Below are 26,238 nucleotides of genomic sequence, written 5' to 3' on the forward strand. Positions count from 1 at the left end.
GCGCAACTCAGGGAACAGAGCGGCCGTGCACTCTCCAGAAGCCACCCGCGAACGGCCTTCTGGGGTCTGTAGTCTTCCCAATCACTGAACCGACCCAGCTACAAAAAAATCTTCGTTGGGCTACCTAATCTGCAAGTTTGGATCTTGTTTAGTACCGGGGTAGGTAGGTATACTTCGCCTCTGAGGTGGGCAGCCACTTTTACCCTCTCGGTTCGCAGATTGAAACTAAAAGGTGTAGCGTATTTAGGACCAGAAAATTTTGACTTATTCAGTGTTCTTCGTGGAATGGACACTGCAGCCTTAGTACCAGGATTATATGATCACTAGTATTACATATATGAAAAACCATCTCAGGAAGCTCAGTCCAAGAACGTATTAAGAAGTCATAACAGGCAGAATTGTCTAGAACCCCATAAGGGCATGTGTTAGGTGCAACCCCAAAATCTGTAGCATCCCCCCCAAACAGTTCAGGATAATGGCAGAGTATTAGTTCCAGCCTCGAGGGCAGGGAATGATATGCGTGTGTATCCTGTATCCCTCACTCCCGCAGCCTCTCCCGATTCCACCCGACTCAAGGGATGCTCAGGGGCTCTGGGACTCCTCAAAACAAGCCCGGTTCAGATTCAAATCGTCTTTATTTCTACAGCAACATCTGAAAATAGAGAGTGACTGCCTTACCCAACAAATGGGGTAGCCCCTCCTACTGTGTGGGAGGAAGGGGGACATCAGAAGCTGAGGCAAGGATGGCGTGGCAGGATGGCTCAATGGGCTGTGCCCAGGGTGGGGTCAGGCCATGCCTGGGAGGGGCTGGGGTGGGGGCGGGGTGGGGGAGGACAGTGCATTAAGTCCCCGGAAGCAGCACAGGGCCCTGTGGTGTGAGGGTCTGGGCATTTGCAAGATGGAGTGGAACGAATCCCTCCAAGACCAGGCGAAGAGGTCTAGGGACCCCTTTTGGGAGGCTCTGGTCCCAGAACTTGAAGCTTGGGAGATACCACCACTGGGAACGGGGTGATTTAAGGCCTGGGCGGTACCACTGGATAAGAGAGAGGCAGGTGGTGGCCCGGGAATACCGTGGACTGAGAGGAGGGCTGAGAGGATGACACACGGCCAATAACTTATTTCTCTATATACAGAAGCAACGGCCGGGAGTGGAGGGCAAAGGTGCTGAGGGGACAGCAAGTACTTAGTGTTCTTGGCTTTGGGGCTGGGTAGACAGGCCACCACTCCCACAGGCCCTGAACTCAGGGAAGAAAGGCCCCCTGCTGGAAGAATAAATAAGGAGCAGAGCTGGAGCCGGCAGGACCGTCCTCCAGGGCCATGGCTGAGATGACAAGGGAGGAAGTTACCCTGAGATTGAACAGAAAAGACAGGGGTCCTTGGGAGGGGCAGGCAGGACAAGCAGCAGGCCCATGCGCAGGGCTGGGGGAAGGGACCATGTCGGATGGAGGCTCTGGTGACTGGCTGCCCCTTCAGCTTTAGCCCACCAGGGAGCTTCTTCGAGAGAGGTCCATGGAGCTGGAGCTCAAAGTGCGGCTGTCAGAAAGACCCGTGCCTCCAGGCTGTGGGCAGAGGATGCAGCTTAGTCCTAAACTGTTGGGAGTGAAGGGGGACGTGGGGGGTGGGGGGACGACACACACGCAGCATTCCAGAAGAGGAAGGGATGATAAAAGGGCCAAACTAGGTGCCCTGTGCAAATACAGCCAGTCTAAGACTGGCCAAAGTTAAAGTTTAGCTCACAACCAGGACCTGAGAGCTTCAAGTGGGAACTGGTTGACTGGATCTCTGCCCCAAGGCAAGAGTTTTCCCTTTATCTGACCTCTCCCTCCACTTGTTTCTACCAATCTCCGCCTGAAACCAGAGCAGTGGTTGGCTAAAGACTCACCAGGGGAAGTTGGGTGGGGCCATACACAGTAAAAACAGGGCCCAGAGGCCTGGGTCTAGGCTGCCTAGTACCAGGTGCCCTCCATTCTTACCTGGACTGGCTCTTCCACACTCTTGTTAAGGAAGTTAAGAGAGCTGGCCCTCTTCATCCTGAGAAAAAGGAGGGCCAGGATTTGTTAATATTAGGTGAGATAATAAAGGGATACCAGGTTGGGTCTGGGATGGAGGGCATGATAAAGCAGATCTGGTGACAGTGTTTTCCGAGAGGGATGGGAGGGTCAGCAGCTCACCTAGAGTTAGGGGGCTCCTGTGGGCCCCCTCCCTGCAGCTTCCTCACCAGCATCTCACTGCTGCGTCTCAGAGCATCCCGGAGCTTCCCAAAGGAGCCACTGCGCCGCAGAGAGCCGCTGCCGTCCTGTGGGAAGAACAGTCTCTAGGCCCTGCTTTGTAGTCTTACAGCCCTCCTCAGCCTCCACACTCACCCCACTCCACTCAGCTGCAGGCCCTGACTCCTCCAGGTCCGACTCAGATTGAGGCCCAGCCACATCTCTGCTGCCACGGCGGTGTCCTCGTCCACCACTGCCATCTTTTAACAGTTCTACCACCTTGGTCTGGCTGGCAGGATCCAGGCCCTGAAGGGGGCAGGAAGCATCAGACCTGACTAAAGCACACATGGAGCCTCATAGGTCTCTACTTATCCTCCTCCACCATGAAAGCCCTACCTGTTTGCGGCTGCGGCTGGCACAGTCTTCCAGTGTGTGTGCGGCTTCCAGCTTGCCCTGGCGCCGGTACAGGGCGCCCAAGCTTCGCAGAGTGGTGTTGACTGTGGGACTGTGGACAGATATCACATGGGGGTCTAATATCGAGCAAACAGGCCACGCAGAATCTGCCTTTCCCCACCTGCCTAAGCCTGTGGTAAACCCACTGGTCTCTCCCATTCTGAAAGACCTGGCCTAGCCCTAGATTTCTAGGATGCTGCCACCAGGATCAGAAGCTGGGGACCCAGCAGTGAGTGGGCCAAACTGTCACGGGGCAGATAGTGTTTTGGGTCAGGGCCTTGAGAGGTGAGCTAGCATGAGAGAGGCGTCACAGGAGTGAGGATAGTCTGAGGCCTGGGTCTCCCTCACCAAGGATGCTACTTCCCTGGTACTCATTCTCCTCCTGCCCCAGGCCCATCAGCCCTCACCTGTCAACTTTACAGGCTTTGTACCAGCTGCCATACTCCCCATAGGGGGCGCTGTCCCGGCGCTTATCCTGAGGGAGAGACCAGTCAGTTGAGAGCCGGGAGTAAGCCAGGCTCCTTCCATCCCAGCCTCAGAGCCGCCCTACACCTGCCAGCTGCCCACAGCTGCCCACCTTGCTCTCCTCGCGCTCCTCTGCGTGCATCCAGATGGGCTTGTTCTCTCCTAGAAGGGAAGGACTGTCACCTGCCTGCCACACAGATCTCTCCAATCGGGCTGCACATGGGAGTAATGTCAGGGCTATGTAGGAATGACCCAAACTGGGCTTTGTTGAATAGAAGAACAAGAGGCAAACCCAGAACATCACTGGCCATCCTCTGGACCCAGATGAACCAGCCACATGGAACAGGAGTAATGGGGAAGGCCCTTATACACCTTGGACTAGAGACTGGTGATGGGCCTGAATGATGGGCCAGGGTGAGGAATGGGGATCAGGAAATGGCCAGAAGGTTGTTCCGGGGAAGAAAAGACACTCGGGCCAGCCCTCAAAGTGAATGGAAATTGTCATGTAGAGAAAGAGGAGACTGGGTGTACTGATAGACGCCTTTAATCCCAGTACTCAGAGGCAGAGGCAGGCAGATCTCTGTGAGTTTGAGGCCAGCCTGGTCTACATAGTAAGTTCCAGGACAGCCAGGGCTACATAGTCAGACCTTGTCTCAGAGAGAGACAGAGATAGAGACAGAGAGCAAAAGACTGACTGAGCAGGGGGTTTGTCAATTTGTCTGGCCAGGGCATTGAATTGGGTGGATGGGTTCCTGAAGGTGTGTCTGGGCTTCTGCCAAACTCTAGGCAAGATGGCTTGCAAGGCCAAGTACTGCCCTGGGTACTCCTGGCTGAGTAAGCATGTGTTAAATGAACTGGAGGTACATAGCAACTATGGACTCACCATTGACTGAGCCAAACTCCTTCTCGTGCGCACGGGTAAGGATCTCCTTGTACAGGGTCTCTGCATCCTGGTACTTGCCCTGTTTCAGGTAGCAGGAAGCCTGGATGGCAGAGACAGTGGGTAAGCAGCCTGCAGGGAGCTTAGTTTTCTTTCTCCTTCCTCCTGGACATCAGCCCTCTCCCTCCCTGCCTCCTTCCTTTCCAGCCTCCCGCCCAGCCACAGAGCACCAGGTTGTTCTTGGTCTTCGCCACATTGGGGTCATCAGGACCAAGGCGTGTGGCATAGATCTCCAGGGCTCTCCGGTAGTAGTATTCCACCTCCTCAGCTTTGCCCTGGTTCTGGCACAGCAAGGCCAGGTTGCTGAGCTGCTTGGCCACATCTGGGTGAAACTTGCCCAGGACCTGGTAAGAGTCAGCGGTCGGGTTCAGAGTTGCCCAGATTCTACTGTCTGCCCAGCACTCTTGGCCCTGCCTGCTCCCACCTTCTCCCGGATCTCCAGTGCTCTCTTGCACAGTGGCTCAGCCTCTTTGTACTTGCCCCGTTTGCCGTAGAGAACAGCCAGATTGTTGAGGGTCGCAGCCACCTGGATGTAGGAGAATGGAGGTGTCTTCACTCAGGGCCCTAGCAGGCAGGGGGATCTGGAACTTGTGAGGACTGGAGAGGAACACTTAGGCTAACTCTTACTCACAGCTGGGTGGTCCTTGCCCAGTGTCTTTTCCCGGATAGCCAGGGCATCATTGAGCAGGTGAGCAGCATCCTTGTACTTATTCTGGTCCCTGGGAGCAGGCAGGACATTCAGGAATGTCCTCCAGCCCGAAGCCTGCCCCCAGGGGCCCGTAGTCCCTGCAGGCACTTCTCCTGGGGTCACTGATGAGTGGACACGATAGGAGTGCAACTCAGAGCATGGGAGGCCTGGGCAGCCCTACCCTTGAGAACTCTGAGGACATTAGGCAGTTTACCACACCTCATAGCCAGACCCCTGAGTAACTCAACTTTAAGTGATCCCCAATGCATTGGCTCACGGTCACTTTCTGCCACAGAAACCCTTTCATCCATCATGAGTTCTGGGCCAACTTTCCACCCCACCTGTCTTCCCTTGCTTGTCCTTTTCCTCTCTTCCCAGGGTTTCATGTATCCCAAGGTAGCCTTGAATTAGGTATAAAACCAATTCCCTAAACGAGGAAAATACCTAAAAAAAAAAAAAATTCCCAACTGTCTCACTTCCACTTCCTAAGTGCTTATAGTGTGCACCACCACACCTGGCTTCTAACTCACTTTTTTAATTTTTTGGTTTTTCTAGACAGGGTGTCTCTGTATAGCCCTGGCTGTCCTGGACTCACTCTGTAGACCAGGCTGGCCTCAAACTCAGAAATCCGCCTGCCTCTGCTTCCCCAAGTGCTGGGATTAAAGGTGTGTGCTATCACTGCCTGGCCCAACCTTGTATTAAAACTCTGACAGGTGTATTTCCAGTTGGAGGCCAGCTTTACAGAGGCATGTTCGTCTTTCTGTGCTGCTCAACTGTCCCCGAGACACTCATATGGAAGGATGCAGGTATGCCCACACAGCCAGGGGGCCCTTACCGATAAACCAGTGCCAGGATGTTCAGCATGGTGGCCACATCAGGGTGGTCATGGCCTGATGTCTTCTCCAAATCTTCCAGTGCCTGCTTGCAGAGGGGCACGGCCACCTCATAGCGGCCTTGTGAAGCATACTGGATTACCAGGTTGTGGAGGGTCCGTAGCCGTGCTGGGATCTCATAGCCCCCATGCTGTGCAGCTACATCTCCTCCTCCAGGGCTGGGGGCTACGAGGCCAAGGGTAGGAAGTCAGATGTGCCTTCTCCTTTCTGAGCCAAGCTGGCATATGCCAACTATACCTTTTGCTCTTGTGTACCTGGGCAAGTCACCAATCTGCCTCAGCTTCTGAACTTTCAGAGTAGGTTAGTTATTGCACAAGGAGTGAGTCCTACCCCTCATCTCATCTGCATCTACATTTTCTTTTGTTTGTTTTTCAAGACAGGGTTTCTCTGTGTAGCCCTGGCTGTCCTGGAACTCACTCTGTAGACCAGGCTGGCCTCAAACTCAGAAATCCGCCTGCCTCTGCCTCCCAAGTGTTGGGATTAAAGGCGTGCACCACCACCGCCCCGCCTGCATCTACATTTTAAGAGAAACATTTTGGTCCAGCTCAGCAAGGCCCTGCATGATTTTTCTGTCTAAAGAGGTCCAGAAAGTAACTGACTTTGGCCAGGCTCAGCTCCTCCAGACCTACTAAGCTTGTCATGTGCTCTCCACAGAGCTCAGGGATGCAGCAGGGAAAACCTGAACCTGCCCTTTGATTTTTGTTTTGTTCTGTTTGTTTGTTTTTTTCTTTTTTGAGACAGAGTTTCTCAGTGTAACAGCTCTGGCTGCCCTGGATGGCATCCAACTCACCAAAGATCCGCCTGCTTCTGCCTCTCCGTTGCTGAGATTAAAAGCATGTGTTACCACTGCCTGGCCAAGACTTGCCTTTTAAACCCTAACATGCTAGGACATTGTAATTGGAAATAAGGCAAAAAAAAGCATGGATCTCACTAATACCCACCTCTTATGACCTACAGGACTTAAAGGACCCTTCCCTCAACTCAGAGCTAACTGCCCTTTTATACCTGGGCTCTGTTCATCTTCATTGGGAAACAGGTCATCCAGGGAGTCTTTGGGGACATCACCCTTCTCCTCCTGGAAAGGAAGACAGGAATGATTGTCAGCCCCAGTAGCAGAGGTATCAGCAGGCATGTGGGAACTGGATGTTGGCCAGCTGGGGCTCACATTTGGGGAAGCATCCTCATCCAGCTTTCGGATCTGACTCATGAATAGCAGGTGCTGCTTCTCTTCCTCCAGCTGAGCCACCGCCTGTTCACTGCGCTGCAGCTTCTGCTGTGTCCCTGCCAGCTCCTCACGCAACCACTGGTTCTCTTGTACCAGGCGCCGCACCTGAGCCCGCAGCTTCTGCTTCTCTGACTCCACAGCCCCCAGATGGCTTGATAATGCCAGGATCACCTGTGCAGCCAGCCAGACCAAGGTCAGAATCCTAGCCATCACTTTGCCTATAACTACTGCCTCAGTCACCTGGAGGCCAGTGAAGGGCTGGGCCCTGGCTAGGTAAATGTCAGGCCTCCTAAGTTCTCCCCTTCCCAGGACCGCAGACCTACATCTAAGACCGAAGAGTAGGTTTGGTAATTTTGCTGGCCAAGATCCTGTAGGATCTGAGCTCTCAGACTCTCCCTTTGTTCCCCTTTGGTTACAATCTACCCACTGTAGCTATCACCAATATATTACTGCTTCCTGTCTAGGGCTAGTGATTGTTCAAAGAACCCTGAAGGGTGGCTGACAGGACACAAAGAGACCTCACCCTAATCTGCTAAGGGTCCACAGCCCTGTCTGCCTGCTGAAGGGAGGCAGCATATGTCCTAAGTCCCTAAAGGGTGGAAAGGGCTGCACTGGCCTTAGTCCCAACACCCAGCTCTTTTAACATCTGACTCTCCAGGTGTCCGTTAGTCATGGGCCTTGGTATAGGCTATATGTTCCTATCCATGCTTCTCAGACCAGGATCACTGCCTCTTTTCAGTCATGCCTCCCCCATGCTCCATCTCCACTGCCTGTAACCTCTATGACACTCTGTTCCCTATCTGTGAAAGACCTGCAGCCTAGAACCCTGCAGAACTATCTCTGTAACTGACAGCGAAGAGAGGAGGTAACACATTGCCTTTCCAGAAGGTTGGAGTCTAGGACCCTGTATTTTCTACTTAGTTAGCAAATGTTTTTTATTTTATTTCTTCTTCTTCTTTTTTTGGTTTTGGGAGACAGGGTTTTTCTGTGTAGCGCTGGCTGTCCTGGAACTCACTCTGTAGACCAGGCTGGCCTTGAACTCAGAAATCTGCCTGCCAAGTGATGGGATTAAAGGCATGCGCCACCACTGCCTGGCTATTTTTTCATTTTTTTTAAAGACAAGTTTTCTTTATGTAGCCCTGTCTGTCTTGGAACTTGTTCTGTAGACTAGGCTGGCCTCGAACTCAGGTATTCACCTACTTTTGCCTCTAGAGTGCTGGAATTAAAGGTGTGGGCCACTCTACTTGGATATTTGAAAACATTTCAAGGGATAGGTGTTTTTATAACCACTAATCTTAAAAAAAAAAAAAAAAAAAAAAAAAGTCCAGATGGCACATGCTCTGTTCCAGCACTTAGGAGGCAGAGGCAGAGGCAGGTGGATCTCTGTGAGTTCAGAGCCAGCTTGATCTACATAGTAAGTTTCAGGACAGCCAGGGTTATGTAGAGACCGTCTCAAAAACAAAACAAAACAAAACAAGTCCTCAAACAACCTGGAAGTACATACAATAGATGGCATGACCACTATGTTTTTTGGGAGGGTGGGGGGACATGTTGGTTTGGGGTTTTTTTTTTGGGTTTTTTTTGTTTGTTTGTTTTTCGAGACAGGGTTTCTCTGTGGAATCTGAGCTCTCAGACTCTCCCTTTGTTCCCCTTTGGTTACAATCTACCCACTGTAGCTAACACCAATATATTACTGCTTCCTGTCTAGGGCTAGTGATTGTTCAAAGAACCCTGAAGGGTGGCTGACAGGAACTCACTTTGTAGACCAGGCTGGCCTAGAACTCAGAAATCTGCCTGCCTCTGCCTCCCGAGTGGGATTAAAGGCGTGTGCCACCACACTCAACTTGGTTTGGGTTTTTGAGACAGGATTTTTCTGTCCTGGAACTCAGTGTAGATAAGGCTAGCCTTGAACTTGGAAATCTGCTTGCCTCTGCTTCCCAAGAACTGCCATGCCTTGCTTGCTATTTTAAAGACAAAGAAATTAAGACAATACAAGCACCCCAGAATTTCTGGATCCAGGCAGTGGCTTGGCCAAGAACCACAGAGAACAAAACCCTTCTCTATCCGACAGCCCAGTATATGGGGAACTAAACAGTCTTTCTTCCTGAAACTTGCTAAAAGCACAAACATCCAGGAGTTGTGCTGCCCCCACCCCAGTCTAGAACTGGTGTCTCCATGGCTACCCCTCTAATTCAAACTCCCTTCTAGCCTAGCAGTGGCTTCCTTGTCACTTGTTCCAAGAGTCCATCCTTGGCCTACTAAGGTTAACTCTCCATAGCTCCCAGAGAGATCTCAGAAGCTAAGTCAGGCATCTTCTGCTTGTTAGACCCTTCCACAGGCCACCTGATGGCCTGGACATATTCTGTCTTCTGCTTCCTCACAGCCTCTAGTGTCCCTCTCGCCCTCTCCGTAAGTTCTAGGTACACCATTCTTGTCTCCCTTCAAGCCCACGAGCTCTCCTACCTCGGTCTTTACACATGCAGCTGTCCTCTAGTTGCCTCTTTGGAGGCCAGCCCTTGAGCTAAAGTCATCTCAGAGAAGTCTTGCCTGATCAATAGACAAGACTCCCTTCTACAAACTGTCACAAGATCTTACTGTCCCTGGAGCACTGATCACAACTTGTTTCAAGTAACTAGTTGAATGTGTGTTTCTCTTCTCCTGTTGTACTAGGGGGGAAAATCATCTTATTTTGTTTTGAAGGGACAGTAGGGGAGCCAGGATCTTACTATGTGACTGACCCAAGCTGGCCTGGAGCTTGGGATCCTACTGCCTTCACCTCTCAAGAGCTGGGATTGCAGATACCATGCCTAGGGAGGACACAGACCTTGTCTGCATTCAATCTGCATCCTGAGCATTAACACACTGTAGCTCAGCACACAGTAAGTGAGAAGCTATACAACTTAATGAATTCATGCATAATTGTATTGTGAGGGGAGGTTACTAAAGTATTTCTGCTTTCTTCTGTCATCCCAGTCTGTTAGGTAGAATGAGGCCTGAATGGCATAGCTCAGTGTGAGGTAAGGGTGCCCGTTGGGGCAGGGCGCAGGGCTGGCATTTCCAAAGTGTATTCATTGAACGTTGCTTATTGTCCTAACGTGACGCTCTGAAAGACTTGTGTTTCCTTGCTGAGGGTGTTCCTACATCACCAGGGCCCTTCGGGTAATCTTCCACCACAGCCCCAACACTGACCTACCTGAGCCTCCCCAAGCCCCAGCTCGATGGCCTCCAGGGAGCGGCGCAGGAGGAGGCAGCGCTCCTGTGAGCCCGGCTCGGCCTCGCCTGCTTCATGAGAAGCTAGGGGAGCTAGCAGGGCACGATGCTCCCCTCTCAGGGTCTCTAAACCCTGGATCACCGCCTTGGTGCCCAGCACTATCTCGTCCTGACTCAGCTTCTCCTCTCGAGGAAGCACCATCGTGGCCATGGTCGTGCCGTCTGTGGAGGCAAGGGGTGGGGCAGGCGGACGCCAGGCCTAGGGCCACACCGCCGTCCACCCCAAGTTAGGTAAACACCGGGAGGTCCCCGGACGCCTAGGTCCCTATGGATGTCCAGATCCCTCAGCCCGCAGTCCTCGCCGTGCCAGCACGCGGCCTACAGGGGGCGCGCCAGGCTCGTCTAGCCTAGGGAGACGCAATGCGGTGTGACTGAAGTGAGGCTGGACCCCGATTCCGCCCCAGACCACCGGCTCAGGCCAGTTGATCTAAAGCCCATCTTCGAGAGTTATTCGGAACTGTCCTAATCGGTACACAGAGCACTAGGGCATTGCAAGGCGTTCCCAAGTCAGACGCCACAGGCTCTCCGGGCAACTGGGTCTCAGCCCTGGCGACAGCCCCTTTCCCAGGGCAAGCGGAACCACGAGCCCCTCCCCCAGGGCCGACCGAGCCCCGCCACCCCGTCCCCGCCCCCGCCGCTCCGGGGAGACTGCGGTCTTTAGTTTCGGGACAGGTCTCTTCAGGCCGCGCCCACAACGACCCCTCCCGCAGGCTGGCCTGAGGCCCGCAGACCCTCCCTAGAAAAGGCCGGATTCCCAGCCCCAGCCCGGGACCGCGCCCCCTCCCCGCGGGCCGGTCGGGTCCTCCCACAGGCCGCGCCCACGACCACGACGACTCCTCCTCTAGGCCGACCTGCAACCGCTCCTCACTGTCCGGCTTGACTGGGTCTCCCGGCCCAACCGGCCGGCGCCGACCTGCACCTTCTGCTTTGGCCCGGCTCCGGCTCCTGCTCCTGTCCCGCTTCACCCGGATCCTCGACCGTGAGCTCGTCTCGCTGCCTCCATCCCGCCGGCCTTCCCAGCAGTCCCCGCGCCGCCTTAAAGGTGAAGCCGCTACCTCGGCGGCGTCGGAGGGGGCGAAACACGCTCCAGCCGGCCAGCTCGCTGCCTTAAAGGGGCCCCGCAGGCCTGGCCGGCTTCGGGGTGGGGCCAGCCCAGACGGGACGCAGAGGGGCGTGGCTGGACTCGCCCCCTCGGACCAGAGCTTCCAGGTCTGTGCGCTCTGCGGAGCTCCGACCCCGGACCAGAGTGACTGAGGAGCAAGAAGGCCGACCTCCTCAGATTCCAGAGCGAGTCGGTCCACATTGATTGACTGTCAAGTGTTTTTGTCGATGTCTTAGTGCATTGACTTAATGCTCACAAAGGGCTGGTGAGGTGGGTGTTGCCATTACCCACCTCTCACACATCTGACCCCCCAGCCCCCTCCGCGCTCTAGAGACGCACCTCTTACCGGCTTCGGAGGTGACTGTGCCTGTAGGGAATTCTCAGCATCTAGGTTTGCTTTGTGAGGGAACAGAAGGAGGCTTCTGGTTAAAAAGGAGAATTGGGTGGGAAGGAGCGTGTGGAGGTCGGTGGAGAAGGGAGAAGATCCACGCCCCTGAGGGGAATATCTGGGTGGATACTGCTGACCAGATAAGGAGGTCAGACGAGTGCCTTTGGATTGTGGTGGTGTCATTGGGGGGCCTCAGATTGGGTGTCACCAACTCGGAAGGAAAGACCTCTGTGCTAGATAGTTTTATGTCAACTTGACACAAACTAGGGTCATTGAACAGATGGGAATCTCGGCTGAGAAGATGCTGCCATAGGATCGGGCTGCAGGAAAACCTGTTTTCTTACTGATTGTTGTGGGAGGGCCCAGGCCAGGGTAGGTGAGGCCAGAAGGCAGTTCTGAGCAAGTTCAGAGGGCAAGCCCAGAAGCAGCACTCCTTCATGGGCTCTGCATCAGCTCCTTTCTCTGGGTTCTGTTCTCTCTGGGTGCCTGTCCTGACTTCCTTCACTGGATGAAGAGTGCACCAAATAAACCCTTTTGGTCACTGTGTTTCCACACAGCAATATTAACTCTAACTAGGACGGCCTCTTTGGTCCCTATCCCACTAGATTCTACAGTACTCTTCCCATCTCTACTCCACACCCACTTGGTGCTGACACAACATCGGCCTTTCTAACATTTTTCTTGTTTTGCCTTCTGGAATGTAGGTCATCACCTGTTGGCTGGGGCCTGGGGTAGATAGAGAATGTGGTAGCAATCAGTAGACGGCTACCTTACAAAGCGTGCGGAGGGGAGGGGATGGCTGAAAGGATGCCTCGGTGGTGAAGAGCATTTGTTTCTCCTGCTCAGGACTTGAGTTTCATTTGCAGCACCCATTGGCTCACAACCATCTTTACCATTTCCAGGGCATCGATAGATACCGCCATCTGAGTTCAGCAGGCACTAGGAACTCATGTGGTACACACACATACTTGCAAGTGAAACACTCATACACATAAAAAATAAATCAGAAAGCCAGGCGTGGTTGGTGCACGCCTTTAATCCCAGCACTTAGAAGGCAGAGGCAGGTGGATTTCTGAGTTTGAGGCCAGCCTGGTCTACAAAGTGAGTTCCAGGACAGCCAGGGCTATACAGAGAAACCCTGTCTTGAAAAACAAAACAAAACAAACAAAACAAAAATCAGAAAGGAAAAAAAAAAGTCAGAGAGATACACTTGCCCCTGACTAGTCCTTCCAAACCTACATTTGGTCTCATTTTCTGTAACAAGGGGCCAGCACCACCCTCAGCCAACTTCTCAGTTGACAAGTCTATAGGCATCTCAGGGACCTGGGGTTTGTCTTTTTTTTTTTTAAGGTATTTTCCTCATTTACATTTCCAATGCTATACCAAAAGTCCCCCATACCCACCCCCCCACTCCCCTACCCACCCACTCCCCCTTTTTGGCCCTGGCGTTCCCCTGTACTGGGGCATATAAAGTTTGCAAGTCCGATGGGCCTCTCTTTTCAGTGATGGCCGACTAGGCCATCTTTTGATACATATGCAGCTAGAGACAAGAGCTCTGGGGTACTGGTTAGTTCATACTGTTGTTCCACCTATAGGGTTGCAGTTCTCTTTAGCTCCTTGGGTACTTTCTTTAGCTCCTCCATTGGGGGCCCTGTGATCCATTTAATAGCTGACTGTGAGCATCCACTTCTGTGTTTGCTAGGCCCCGGCATAGTCTCACAAGAGACAACTATATCTGGGTCCTTTCAGCAAAATCTTGCTAGTGTATGCAATGGTGTCAGCGTTTGGAAGCTGATTATGGGGTGGATCCATGGATACGGCAATCACTAGATGGTTCATCCTTTCATCACAGCTCCAAACTTTGTAACTCCTTCCATGGGTGTTTTGTTCCCATTTCTAAGAAGGGGCAAAGTGTCCACACTTTGGTCTTCGTTCTTCTTGAGTTTCATGCGTTTAGTAAATTGTATCTTATATCTTGGGTATCCTAAGTTTCTGGGCTAATATCCACTTATCAGTGAGTACATATCATTTGAGTTCTTTTGTGATTGGGTTACCTCACTCAGGATGATGCCCTCCAGGTCCATCCATTTGCCTAGGAATTTCATAAATTCATTCTTTTTAATAGCTGAGTAGTACTCCATTGTGTAAATGTACCACATTTTCTGTATCCATTCCTCTGTTGAGGGGCATCTGGGTTCTTTCCAGCTTCTGGCTATTATAAATAAGGCTGCTATGAACATAGTGGAGCATGTGTTCTTCTTACCAGTTGGGACATCTTCTGGATATATGCCCAGGAGAGGTATTGCGGGATCCTCCGGTAGTACTATGTCCAATTTTCTGAGGAAGGGGTTTGTCTTGAATAAGGGCTGGACTCGGGCTCAGAGAACAAGGTTTGGCATTTGCCATCTTTCACAGAGAGATTGTCCTGTCCTGTTAGCCTAACAGGGGGCTCACTCTCTTCTCCTGAGAAACTCTAACTCTTAGAAAGCCCCTCACCCCACCCTGAGACAGGGTCTCATGTAGTTCAGGCTGACCTCAAATTTGCTAAGTAGCTAAGGGTAACTTCTGCCTGCCATCATCTCCCATGTGCTGAAATGTCCAACTTTAAGACTTGCTGGAGACCAAACCCAAGGCTTCATGTATGCTAGGCAAGCACTCTACAGACTGAGCTACACCCCAGGTTAGAAGGGTACTTTTTATTTAAACAATACCAAAGTGCCTTCCTCATGGACTCAAAGCTTGTGTCTCTCACTGCACTCTCTTCTTTATCTAGGCTAGCCCCATGTCTTTCACTAAGTGCTATTACAGTCCCCTGGTCCTTCCCCTTCCTCTGTTAATCTAGATGCTGCTCCAAACATCATGGCATCCTAGGGCCCGTGATCCAGAATAAGTGAACTGCATCATGACCGAGATGGGGACTAGGGATATGTGCACCTGCACCGTATCAGTAGAAGCTCTCACCTAGCGTATGTGAAGACTTGGGTTCAATACTCCATGTAGCAAATACACAAAAATACAATCTTTGCTCGTGAAGCCCCAGGTCAGTCTAACTTTGGCAGCTGGTCTAATAAGTCACTAAATTATCACATTTCTTCAAGAACCCACCAGGTTTTCCTTGATCTTTTGCTGCTTCTATCAGTGATGTTTTTATTACATTTCAAAAATTATCTTGCAAGGAGTGGTGGTGCATGCCTTTCATCCCAGCATGAGAGACTTGGATCTGTGAGTTCAAGGCCAGCCTGGTCTATCTTTTTTTTGGGGGGGGGCAGGAGGGTAGTTCTTGTTGTTTCTCCAGACAGGGTTTCTCTGTACATGTAGGCCTGACAGTCTGGCTGTCCTGGAACTCACTTTGTAGACCAGGCTGGCCTCGAACTTAAAGAGATCCGCCTGCCTCTGCCTCCTTAACGTGCTGAGATTACAGGCGTGTGCCACTACCACCTGACAAAGGGAACCGTTTATCCTGTTGTTCTCAAGCAGCTCAGGCTCCCCATGAGCAGTTCTTCCCTCTGCATCTCTAGTCCAAATAGTTTGTCATTGAGAGTGTGTGAGGAAGCTAAGTGGCATGCCATTGCTGATCTCGAGGCACAAATGTGCATACCCTTAATTGACTTGCAGTAGGGTCCCCAGAAAGAGATGCTTGCTGCCTCTCTGCATTCTCTATGCTTTTGTAGTTATAAGTACTTACTCACCACCTCTGTTCCTTCTGCTTTTCTCTCTACTTAACAAAGGGACTCATTCCTTTTTACCGTCTTGTGCACTCTTGCTTTGTGGCGTTTGTTGGTTCTAGCAGAAGCTGCGGTGCAGGCTTTAGTGGTTTCGTGTGTGCTTTTCTTAGGCCGCTGGCCTTGCCTCTCGTGTGCTGGACCTTTTTTGTTTTGTTTTGACTGGTCTCTTTATCTTGTTTTCTGTGCTTAACCTTGTCTGTGTTCAGCCTTTCCAGCCACTTGTCGTGTTATCTGGTCTCTGGGACTACGCTGTGCTCCCCGAGGGGACAGACTGTTGCTCTGGCCTGCTCTGCCCTGTGTTCCTCCTGCCAGGCTGTTGCTGATTCTGAGTAAATGGAGAAGAAAGGAAGGAATTGGTTCAGAGATGAGGTTCAGCTTCGGTTGTTTCTATGATGCTCAGTAGGTCACCCACCCATCCCCAAGCCACTGGAAGTTGTTATTGCTACTTAAAAAAATTTAATGCATGGGTGTTTATAAACATACATTTATAAACGTATGTGCACAGAGCACCCAAAGAAGCCAGGGGTGGGTCTTCTGGAACTGGAGTTACAGTGGTGAGCTGCCATGTGGGTGTGGGGAATGGAACCCAGGACCTCGAGAAGAGCAGCCAGTGCTCTCCAGCCCCAACTATTTTTTAATATTATTGTGTACTCTTTGCAAATCTCTTCCATCCCACTGAAGTATACTTTTTCACATTCATCTTTTTCCTCTGGCAACTTTCTTCTTTTCCTTTGCCACTTGAAATTTCTGTGGATTCAACCATAAGTGCTCAAGATTGGCAACTCCTTAAAAATAATGTGTCTCCCCTTCTGTGGATGTTTCTGTCAGCCTTTTCTACAACTGAGACAGGATAAAGCCTACCTAGAGCTCTCATGGGAGGCCTCCAGTTCCTTCCTGGTGGTCACAAATCTGCTTCTACCCTTTCTGTGAATTCCCAGTCAGGCTGGAAGGTCTCCAACCTTGCTCAAGATTGGAACACAGGGGCTAGAGAGATGATTCAGCAGTCAGGAGGACTCAAAGGCTTTTGCCAAGAACCCAGGTTTGGTTCCCGGCACCTACAAGGTGGTTCATAACTCTCTGTACATCCAGTTACAGAGAATTCAATGGCCTCCTCTGGCCTTTGAGATACACATTCGGGCCAAGCACCCGAGCACATCCATAACAAAATGAGAGGGGATATGGGTCAGACTGCACTAAAGTCAGAGCCACATCTCTATCTGCCAATTGACAGTGTTTCCTGAAGCTTTGTTGTCCCTACCCAGTTCTTCATCTGATGACTTCCTAACGCCAGCTTTGTTGGATCCTGGGAAGCACTGAGGGAAACAGCAGAGAGCATTCACAGGAAGCCGTTTACAAGACACTCACTGTTCCTCACTTTTATTGTTATCAACACAGACAAGCTTATGATTTGATAGACCTTGTGCTAGGGAGGGAGGCAGGGAGAAAAAATGTAAAATATAGGACAGTCTTTGTTTAGTGTTGGAGAGAAAACATGGGAATGAAGATTGGTGGCAAAAAGAAAGGTGATTAAAAAACAAAAAAAAGGCTGGGCATGGTGGCGCATGCCTTTAATCCCAGCACTCGGGAGGCAGAGGCAGGCGGTTCTCTGAGTTCGAGGCCAGCCTGGTCTACAAAGTGAGTTCCAGGAGACAGCCAGGGCTATACAGAGAAACCCTTTCTCGAAAAACCAAAAAAAAAAAAAAAAAAAAAAAAAAAAAAAAAAAAAAAAAAAAAAAAAAAAGGTGAACCCAAACAGAAGCAAGATCTGCTGTAGTTGGTGCCTGTGTGTGTCTCTCTTCCTATCCTCGGCTCTCCTACATGCTGGGTGGGGGGAAATGCCCAGATGGCCAGAATCCCAGCTCTAGTAAGACCCCTGTGCTCTTTCCCTCAGAATGGCACTGCAGCCATGTTTGCATCATCTCATTCCCAAGTCTCCTGCAGAGATGTCTTACCATCTGCTCATATAGGGCAGATGGCCAGTCCTGTCCTCAATCTTCTCTCCTTCAGCCTTACTGATATTCTTTCTTTCTCCCTCCCTCTCCTTTTTCCTTCCTCCCTCCCTCCTTCCCTCGCCACCCTTCTACTTTGAGAGTCTGTGTATCCCGGGCTGGCTTTACACTTCTGCTCTTTCTGTTTCCCCTGAGTGGGGGGATTCCAGGTGTGCACTGCCTCCTTGGACACTGCCTGCCTGGCTTTCCAACTACCCACCCTGCTTATTCTGCCTTGAAGTTGTTCTCCACTGTTCCCGCAGCACACATTGTCACTATAGCATTTCTTCTTCTCAGACAAGGTCCCCTCCCCCCCAGAGTTTCTCTTTCTCTGTGTAACCCTGGCTGTCCTGGAACTCTTGTGTAAACCAGGCTGATCTTGAACTCGAGATCTGCCTGCACCTGCCTCTCAAGCACTAGGATTAAAGGTGTGCACCACCATACCTGGCTCCAGACAGGGTCTTAATTATGTAGGCTGTTCTCAAACTCAGAGATTACCCATCTTTCTCCAGTGCATGTGCTAAAGGCATGCCCCACCATGGCTGCCCCACCATGGTGGGGGGTGGGGGTGGGGTGGGGAGGGGCTACTGCTGCTACTCCTTTCTTCTTTTTTAGACTAGAAAAATACATTTAGTTATTTATTGGGGTGGGTGGGTAGTTGCATGTGTACCATGGTGGTCAAGGGACAACTTTCAGTAGTCTGTTCTCTCCTTCCACCCAGGGACTGAGTGCAAATCATCAGGCTTGGTACCAATTGCCTTTACCTGCTCAGCCATATCGCTGGCCCATCAGAATGTCATTTCTAAAGTGCTACGGTACCTTTTGACTGAATTGTTTTGTTGTTTTTGTTTTTGTTTTAAACATAATACTTCTATTATTTGGAAATTTCACACAATGAACCTCAGTCACATTAGTTTCCATTTCCACCCCACTGCCCTTGCTCCCTCTCTACCAAAAAAAAATAATAATAATACAAGTCCAAGTCCAATTTGTGTTGGCCATATACTCATGATAAGAGTCCTAGTGGCTGGTTCTCAAAGACAACAATCATCCCCAGCTATACCTTCCAGCCCCACCAGAAGCCAACTGTGAAGAGCTACACTTTGGTATCCTTATCACAAATTTTTATAAAGATTTCTATTTATTTTATGTATGTATATGAGTACACGGTCACTGTCTTCAGACACACCAGAAGAGAGCATCTTATCCCTTTATAGTTGTGAACCACCAATAATGTGGTTGCTGGGATTTGAACTCAGGACCTCTGGAAGAGCAGTCATTGCTCTTAACTGCTGAGCCATCTCTCCAGCCCCCTTATCACAGTTTCTAAGGGCTCTCTCTTCAATGGCTTTCTGTCTAGACTGTTTCTTTTTGGGATGGGGGTTTTGGGGTAGAGGTTGTCACATTCTTCAGTGTTATTCTCAACTGCGAGTTTTCACAGAAGCTTTCTTGTCCTCAGCCACAGCAGCACTTCAAGGACTTCCACATGGTTTCTGGCAGCAGCACAGACCACAGATATCTGTAAGGCAACACAGCTCTCGGCAGTAGAATAGTCCACCAACACCATCATGGTCCCTGGTTTTGGAGATGGTCTGAAAATGGAGCACTGACTGTTCTAGAATTCCCTATGTAAACCTGACCTTGAACGCACAGAGATTTGCCTCTGCCTCCTAAAGGTGTGTCCAACCATACCTGGCTTTGCATATGTGGCCTGATCTGGAGATACCTGCATCCTCTGGTGTGCTGTATAAGCCCTATTGTCTCAGAAGTGTCTCAGGACCAAGGGAATCCTTGCTCTGGCAAAGGCACTCATGGTCTGGCTCTACTTTTTAAGATTTATTTATGTATATGAGTATGCTGTCTTCAGACACACCAGAAGAGGGCATTGGATCCCATTACAGATGGTTCTGAGCCACCATGTAGTTGCTGGTAATTGAACTCAGGTCCTCTGGAAGAGCAGTCAGTGCTCTTAACCACTGAGCCATCTCTCCAGGTTTGATTAGACACCCTCCTGAGGGTTTCCAATTCATGCTATATGGCAATTATCCCTGTGCCTTGAGTCCGTAGGTATAAGAGTATCAAAGCATCACACATCCTTGTTATCAAACTGAGTTGGGGGGGGGGGCTGGTGAGATGGCTCAGCAGGTAAGAGCACCTGACTGCTCTTCCGAAGGTCCTGAGTTCAAATCCCAGCAACCACATGATGGCTCACAACCATCCGTAACAAGATCTGACTCCCTCTTCTGGTGTGTCTGAAGACAGCTACAGTGTACTTACATTAAATCAATCAATCAATCAATCAAACTGAGTTGGGACAAGAATCATCCACAGCAGGAACCTCAGATGGGTGGAAGGTGGAGACTGCTGGAGTAAGAGGGCCTAGGTGTGAATGTGAATCTGGCTCCTTGCCAAGTATGGGATGCCATCTCTGTGGGCCCAGGCATCTGGAAGGATAAAGCTAGAAGATCACTTGAGACTTCTAGATCAGCCTGGGCAAAGTAGTAACACACTGTCTCAAAATCAAGGGTAGAAGGAAGATAAGAAAGGCGAGAGAGAGGAAAGAAATGTAACTCCACAGCCAGTTTATGTCCTCTGTCAAGGTTTGCTGAATGCCACCAAATGGACACGGGTCATTGGTTGGGTACAGTTTCTGGCAACCTTGAATACAGGTTCTATCTGGTGCTGATTACCAAGACTGGGAAGATAAGAGGATTAGAGTCTTGCTATGGCCAGGTGAGGGCTGAGATATTTGTAGAATCAGGGTTATCAACACAGTGGTTAACTTAGTAGGAGTCTAGTGCTGGGAGCCAAGATTTGTGACCTCATGTAGAGGAGGCAGCAAACATAACAACTGACAGCTGCCAATGCTCTGCCCTCGGACACAGCAGTCGGGAGATGAAGGAAGTATTTTCAGACAATCGGGCTGGTTGTGGTGGCGCAGGTCTACAATTCTGGCATTCCAGTGGCTGAGGCAGGAGGATCATGAATTCAAGGCTAGGCTGGGCTACCTAGTGAGACACTGTCTCAAAAAGCAAAAAAATACACAAAAAATGAAATTAAAATGGGGGTGTTGGTGGTGGAGAGATGGCTCAGCAGTTATGGGATCTGATGCCTGTAGCCTTTCAAGGCAACTACACTTTCATGCACCTATTCATATGAAGATACACACACCTACACATAATTAAAAATAAATCATTTAGAATGGAGTCAGGTGATGTGGCACATATCTTTAATCCCAGCACTCAGGAGACAGAGGCAGGCAGATCTCCATGAGTTCGAGGCCAGTCTACACTCTCTAAAATACACACACACACATTATTAAATTGGGGCAGATGAGTGGCTCAGCTGGTAAAAGCACCTGCCATCAGGTAAAAGCCTGATGACCTGCACTTGATCCCTGCAGGGACCCATAATGTGGAAGGAGAGAACAGATTTCTGCAAGTTCTGCCTCTACTAGGTTGTTTGTTTGTTTGTTTTCTCTAGACAGGGTTTCTCTCTGTAGCCCTGGCTGTCCTGGAACTCACTTTGTAGACCAGGCTGGCCTCCAACTCAGAAATCCGCCTGCCCCTGCTTCCTAAGTGCTGGGATTAAAGGCATGCACCACCACGACTGGCTCTGCTTTTACTTGTGTGTCATTGCATATGAGCGTCCACAAGCAGATATATATGCATGCACATACAAAACAAATAAAAACACACCCAAACAAGCAAACAAAACAGGAGCTGAAAAGTTTACTCAGCAGTTAAGAGCGTTTGGTGTTTGCACATAGGATCAGGGTTCAGTCCCCAACATTCACGTAGTGGTTCATAACCATCTGCAACTCCAGTTCCAGAGGATCCGATGCCCTCTTCTAGCCTCTGCAGGCACCAGGCACAAACATGGTACACACACATAATGCAGACAAGGCACTCTTACACATAAATCATAGAAAACAAAACAAGCAAAACCCACCTACCCCCAAATTAGTCTGTTTGGAGACATCGTGGACGCAGCTTTACAGGGAGGGATCCCTGCCTTAGCCAGGGAGCAAGGTCACTGTCAGAAGCAGCAGCACACGGACAGCCATGCTTTGGAAAGTCCTAGCACTTGCACACCTGATGCCCTTCTTCTAATCTAGCCATAAAAAACCACATCAGGCAGATCTCATATTAGTTACGGATTCTATTGCTATGATAAGATATCATGACCAAAAGTAAGAGGGTTTGTTTCACCTTACAGCTTATAGCCCATCATTCACATCAGGAACTTATAGCAGGAACCTGGGAGCAGAAACTGACGCGGAGGCCATTGGGGAGTACTGCTTACTGGCTTGCTTCCCGATGGCTTGCTCAGTGTAGCTTTACACTATCCAGGAAGACCTGCCCAAGGTGGCCCATCACACAGTGTGCTGGGCCCTCCTACACCAATCGCTAGGAAAACGCCCTACAGTCTTGCCAGCAGGCAAATTTTGTGGAGCCAGTTTCTCAATTGAGTGTCCCTCTTCCTAAATGACTCTACTTATGTCGACATAAAACTAGTCAGAACAAACTCCAACTGAGAATCTACAAAATACTTGACTTGTACTCCTCCAAGCTGCCAAGGTTAAGACTGGGGTTACTGGAACTAGAGATGCCTCCGTGGCTAAGAATGCTGACTGCTTTTGCAGGACCTGAGTTCACTTCCCAGCACCCAAGTTGAGTGGCTCACAACTGGCTGTAACTCCAGCTGTAGGAGATCTGATGCTCTCTTCCATCCTCCATGGGTATTCACACACATGTGGCATACATTCACGCAAACATATAATTAAAAATAATAAAAGAAAATATTTAGAAACGTTTGGTAATGCTGCTTAGTAGAAGAGCACTTGCTCAGTATATGCAGGGTCTTGGGTTCCATCCCCAGTACCACAAAAGCAACAGCAACAACAACCCAACAAAAAAATGTTAGGGTTGCTGGACAATGGTAGTGCACACCTTTAGTCCCAGTATTTGGGAGGCAGGCAAACTCCTGAATTTGAGGCTAGCCTGGTCTACAGAGTGACCAGGCTACCTACACACAGAGCAGACAGCCAGAGCTGACAGCCAGGGCTACCTACACACAGAGCAACCCTGTCTCAAAAATCAAACAAAAGTTAGGGTCATTAAAAAAAAAAAAGATACAAAACTGGAGGCATGTCACAACTCAGACAAACCCAAGAAAACAGTAACTACATGTAGAGTGGCATTCTGGAAGGGCTTCAGGAATGGACAAGATATATCAGAGGGGAATAAAGGAAATATACATAAAATTCAGACATGGATTAATAATAATGAATTATGCAAATGAACATGTTTGCAATAGGGGTAATAGGGCAGACTAAGCAACCACCCTGTACTAGCTCTTCTGAGATTACAAACAAAAGTTAGGGGCTGGAGAGATGGCTCAGTGGTTAAGAACACTGTCTGCTCTTCCAGGGGTTCTGAGTTCAAGTTCCAGCAACCACATGGTGACTCATAACCATCTGTGAGTACTGATGCCCTCTTCTGGCATATAGGTGTACATGCAGATAGAGCACTCAAAGGGGCTTGCTGCCAAGCCAGATGATTTTGTGGTGTAAGAACGCCTGCAAGGTGTCTTCTGGTCTCCATGTCTGGGCTTCACACTCCCCTCTAAGTGTAATGAAAGCCAGTGTCCAGTTGTGAAGGCTAGATAGGGCTTCTACCCTCACATCAAAATGCACTCAGTCCTTAGATGATAACCTGCGGACTCTTGTGCTTCCCCAGCGATTGGCAGAGCTGTCTCAAGGCCTAAGCCAGCACCGTTGTATCCTGCTTGCAGGAGAAAACATTTCTGCACACCTTTGTTCCCCCTCTTGGCTCCAAAGTCTTTCTCTACCCTGTTCCTCCATGGCCTATAAGAAAATGCTGAGCATCAAGTGTCTTCTGTGACTGATCTGGATAAAGGCTGCTGTAGAACTTTAGTTGTCATCCTTAGAAGAGCAGCTGTGACTCTTTGTGAGGCCCTTAGGGCTGAGCTTGTTGATTCTTGAAGTTCCCTCAGAAGAGGGGGCAGGAAAGGTCACTGGACCTCAGTGAATGCATTCAGGGTCTAGGATGGGGAGAGGAGGTATAGACAAGAACCCAAGTTCCTGTTTCCCCGGCTAGGTGCTGAGGGAGGCCAGGGAGAAAGGCAGGAAGAAAGTGGTCCTTGCCTGAGCAGATTAAGGGTCAAGGGAGGAAGTGATTACTAATTTAAATCAAACATACCCAGGAGATTTCCGCTTGGACAATAAGGAAGATGACAGCCTGAAGGGAAGTGACAGCAGCTGTTATGGATTCTGCTCATGGGCCTTCCTAGTTCACAGAGCTCTGTGGAGGTCAGGGGTCAACTCTGTGAAGTCAGTCCTCACCTTCCACTTGACGTGGGTTTCGGGGATCAGGGCCAAGTGCTCTCCCCACTGTCTCACCTGACACCGTCTGATGCCCTTTCCCAGCACTCACTGCCTTCTGGGTCGGCCTCCGGAGTTCAGTGCCATTACCATTAGCCTAGAAAGCTTGTCATTCAGCTGAGTGGGCTCTGGAGTTTTCAGAACAGAACTTCTCGACACAAACTATAACATCTGAAGTTAACTGGCAGTCTGTCCTGCTTCATCTCTGGCACGTCTAGTGTGGCTCTGTGTCTAGGCCCCTGAGAGTGAAGGGAAGTCTGTGCCCAGGACACTGATAGTGGTGGCTAGTTTTAAATGCTGCCATCTCGAAATCTAGAATCACCTACAAGGGGTTGTTTAGATTAGGTTGGCTTGTGGGAAGACCAGCCCACTGTGGGCAGCAGCATTTTGTGGGAAGAGTCCTGCACTGAAGAGGACACAAACACTTGCATACATTCATGAAGTCCTTGCCCTCTGCTCTGAACTATAGGTCCATGTGACTATAGCTGCATCACGTTCCTGTTGCCTTGATCTTCCCGAAATGGTGGACTGTGACCTGGAGCGGTGAGCCAAGTAAACCTTTTCTTCCTTAAGTTGCTGTTGCCATGGTATTTCATCACAGCAACAGGAAGCAAGACTAGGGCACTGGCTATGACCGGTTCCTATTTCAGGTCAAGGACTAACAGGAAAATAAACTCAACAGATGAACCCAGGTTGGTTTATTTATTTATTTTTGAAGAGATAATTTTTTAATCCAGATTTCACAAACTCATGGTGCAAAGTGGGTCCCCCAGCTTTCTCTAGAGCTATAAACTGCTCTTGCTTATTGCCTGCCTATGAAATTTTCTGGTTGAAATAACTCACATGTTCCTACAGTACTAATCATATCCGCCCATGCTGTTCTGACCACGGTACCCGGCCCCGTAACAGCCACTCACTGACTGACTCTCCAGGCCACTGTAAGTTGCTTGGGCAGCTGACACACCCATGCCCTACATCACCTGGCTGCTATAAGCCCCACTGCTGGCCCCTGTTGTTCAGGAGGAGTCCTATGTATCTGTGTTACATGTTGGTCCTGTCCTTGGACATAGCTGCCACTGCTCCTTCATGAGTTGCAAACTCAACATCAGCTTCTGAGTCACTCTCCCATCAGGACCAATCTCAATATGAACTCTCACACGGTTGAGTGGAGAGAAGTTGTAAATGTGGTTCTCCGTTGTTTTGTAGGGCAGCCTTCTCGTGTGAATGCAGTGGCCGGTGGTGCTCTGCACTGTGAACTCGCTGTCTCCATATCTGTGGTCATACATTCCTGAGACAATAGCTGAGGTCTCTCCCACACAGGTCAGTGGTGAAGCCATAGCCATCACTGAGGGCACTGTAGTCTTCATAGCCCCCAGAGCCTGCACCATAGGCACCAGACCTCATCCTATCCAGGCTTGCGTGTTTCACAATGCCAGTGTACCTCCTGGCTGTGCCAGGCCTGTCCTAAGGCCCAGGCCTCTGCACAGACATAAACTTCAGAGGTGGGTCTGAGTATGACCTAACTTCCTCCTGACTGCTCATGAACACTTCAATATACCTGTGCCCTATTCTCTCCTTGTGCTTCCCTAACACTTTCTCAGCTAACTCTTGTAAGGCAAACTGAATGAAGGCCTCCCCTGTAATCTTGCCTTCTAGGTCCACAGGTAGTGTGATCCCGTTTGGCACAATTTCCAACCCTGAGAAGAACTGAACGATTTCTTTCTTTGTGCATCCAAATGGGAGTCCCTGAAGCCTCACAAAGCCATCATTGGCACTGTTGGCGCTGTTTGGACCACTGTGCTTCAACACCCAATCCATCTTGGTTCTGTGTGACTTAAACACCTCAATATACTGGTGTCCCATGCTTTTCCTGTCTTTTTTCAGAGCCAATTTTACATCATCTGATTCAAGTTCAACAAAAGCCTCACCACTCTGCCTGCCTTCTCTAGTATAAATGAAACGAACACCTGCGACCCCCATCATGAACTGTGCAGCTGGAGAGGAAGGTTTTTTACATTCTCAATTGAGCAGGGCCATGGTAGGCCATGGAGTTTGATCACATAGCCTTCACCTCCCTCAGGGCCCAGCATCATGGACACTTGACAGGGCTGATGTCACACAAGCCTGGGCAATTTTTTGTAGCTTTAGTCCCAGCAGTCAGAAGACAAGAGGTAAGTGGATCTATATAACAAGTCCTAGGCCAGGCAGAGCTATACCCTTAAAGAACCACCACAGATGCCTTCTGTAGGAAACACTTAATCGAAGATAACAAGTTTTCTATGGGAGGAAGGTAGAAATGACTTTTATTTTCAATAAGGAACGGGGCTTATGAACCCCAACTCCACCCGATGCCTTAAAAATGCAGAGGGCTCTGAGGAAAGTCCAGGTGCATCTTCTTTTTGTTCTCAACCTTCAGGAAGACGCAGGAGATGCAGGGAGCTGGAAGGAAGCAAGACTGTGACGGTGCAGAACCTCAGGCAGCGGACCA

General features: G+C 50.0%; 1 protein-coding gene, 2 long non-coding RNA genes and 1 pseudogene across 7 annotated transcripts; 2 read left to right on the forward strand and 2 right to left on the reverse strand.

Annotated features, from left to right (window-relative positions):
• Positions 1–616: 616 nt before the first annotated feature.
• On the reverse strand, positions 617–11,169 carry Klc2 (kinesin light chain 2). 5 transcript variants are annotated; one of them, NR_045528.2, is made up of 16 exons: positions 10,993–11,169; positions 10,065–10,340; positions 6,812–7,042; positions 6,652–6,721; positions 5,589–5,811; positions 4,697–4,784; positions 4,490–4,591; positions 4,236–4,409; positions 4,009–4,108; positions 3,243–3,287; positions 3,068–3,135; positions 2,604–2,712; positions 2,364–2,513; positions 2,172–2,296; positions 1,974–2,031; positions 617–1,559 (listed from the first exon to the last, which is right to left on the reverse strand). NR_045528.2 is itself a non-coding variant. In NM_008451.3 (16 exons), exons 2-16 carry the CDS (start codon positions 10,290–10,292, stop codon positions 1,476–1,478), a joined length of 1,860 nt encoding a protein of 619 aa, NP_032477.2. In that variant the 5' UTR covers positions 10,293–10,303; positions 10,993–11,169; the 3' UTR covers positions 617–1,475. The 5 variants fall into 5 exon arrangements, 4 of the variants coding, with proteins under 4 accessions (NP_032477.2, NP_001356291.1, NP_001356289.1 ...); NM_008451.3 differs by having other exon boundaries at positions 3,238–3,287; positions 10,065–10,303; NM_001369362.1 differs by having other exon boundaries at positions 3,238–3,338; positions 10,065–10,303.
• LOC115489018 lies at positions 7,004–12,203 on the forward strand. Its single transcript, XR_003952889.1, has 2 exons — positions 7,004–7,064; positions 9,572–12,203. It is a non-coding gene; the product is annotated as an uncharacterized LOC115489018 (long non-coding RNA).
• A 5,763-nt stretch (positions 12,204–17,966) lies between these two features.
• Positions 17,967–18,998, forward strand: Gm30840. The gene is made up of 2 exons (XR_001782652.1): positions 17,967–18,159; positions 18,804–18,998. It is a non-coding gene; the product is annotated as a predicted gene, 30840 (long non-coding RNA).
• Gm5242 (predicted gene 5242) lies at positions 24,611–25,843 on the reverse strand (annotated as a pseudogene).

Source organism: Mus musculus, chromosome 19 (assembly GCF_000001635.26).
Source record: "Mus musculus strain C57BL/6J chromosome 19, GRCm38.p6 C57BL/6J".
Taxonomy (NCBI): domain Eukaryota; kingdom Metazoa; phylum Chordata; class Mammalia; order Rodentia; family Muridae; genus Mus; species Mus musculus.

Excerpts from the sequence above, each read along its gene's own strand:
- Klc2 (NM_001369362.1), bottom strand. The coding sequence starts at position 10,292 with ATGGCCACGATGGTGCTTCCTCGAGAGGAGAAGCTGAGTCAGGACGAG. Across the intron at positions 7,043-10,064 it reads TGGGGCTTGGGGAGGCTCAG|GTGATCCTGGCATTATCAAG; the intron begins GTAGGTCAGTGT and ends CTGGCTGCACAG. Across the intron at positions 3,339-4,008 it reads GGAGTTTGGCTCAGTCAATG|CCCGATTGGAGAGATCTGTG; the intron begins GTGAGTCCATAG and ends TCCCATGTGCAG.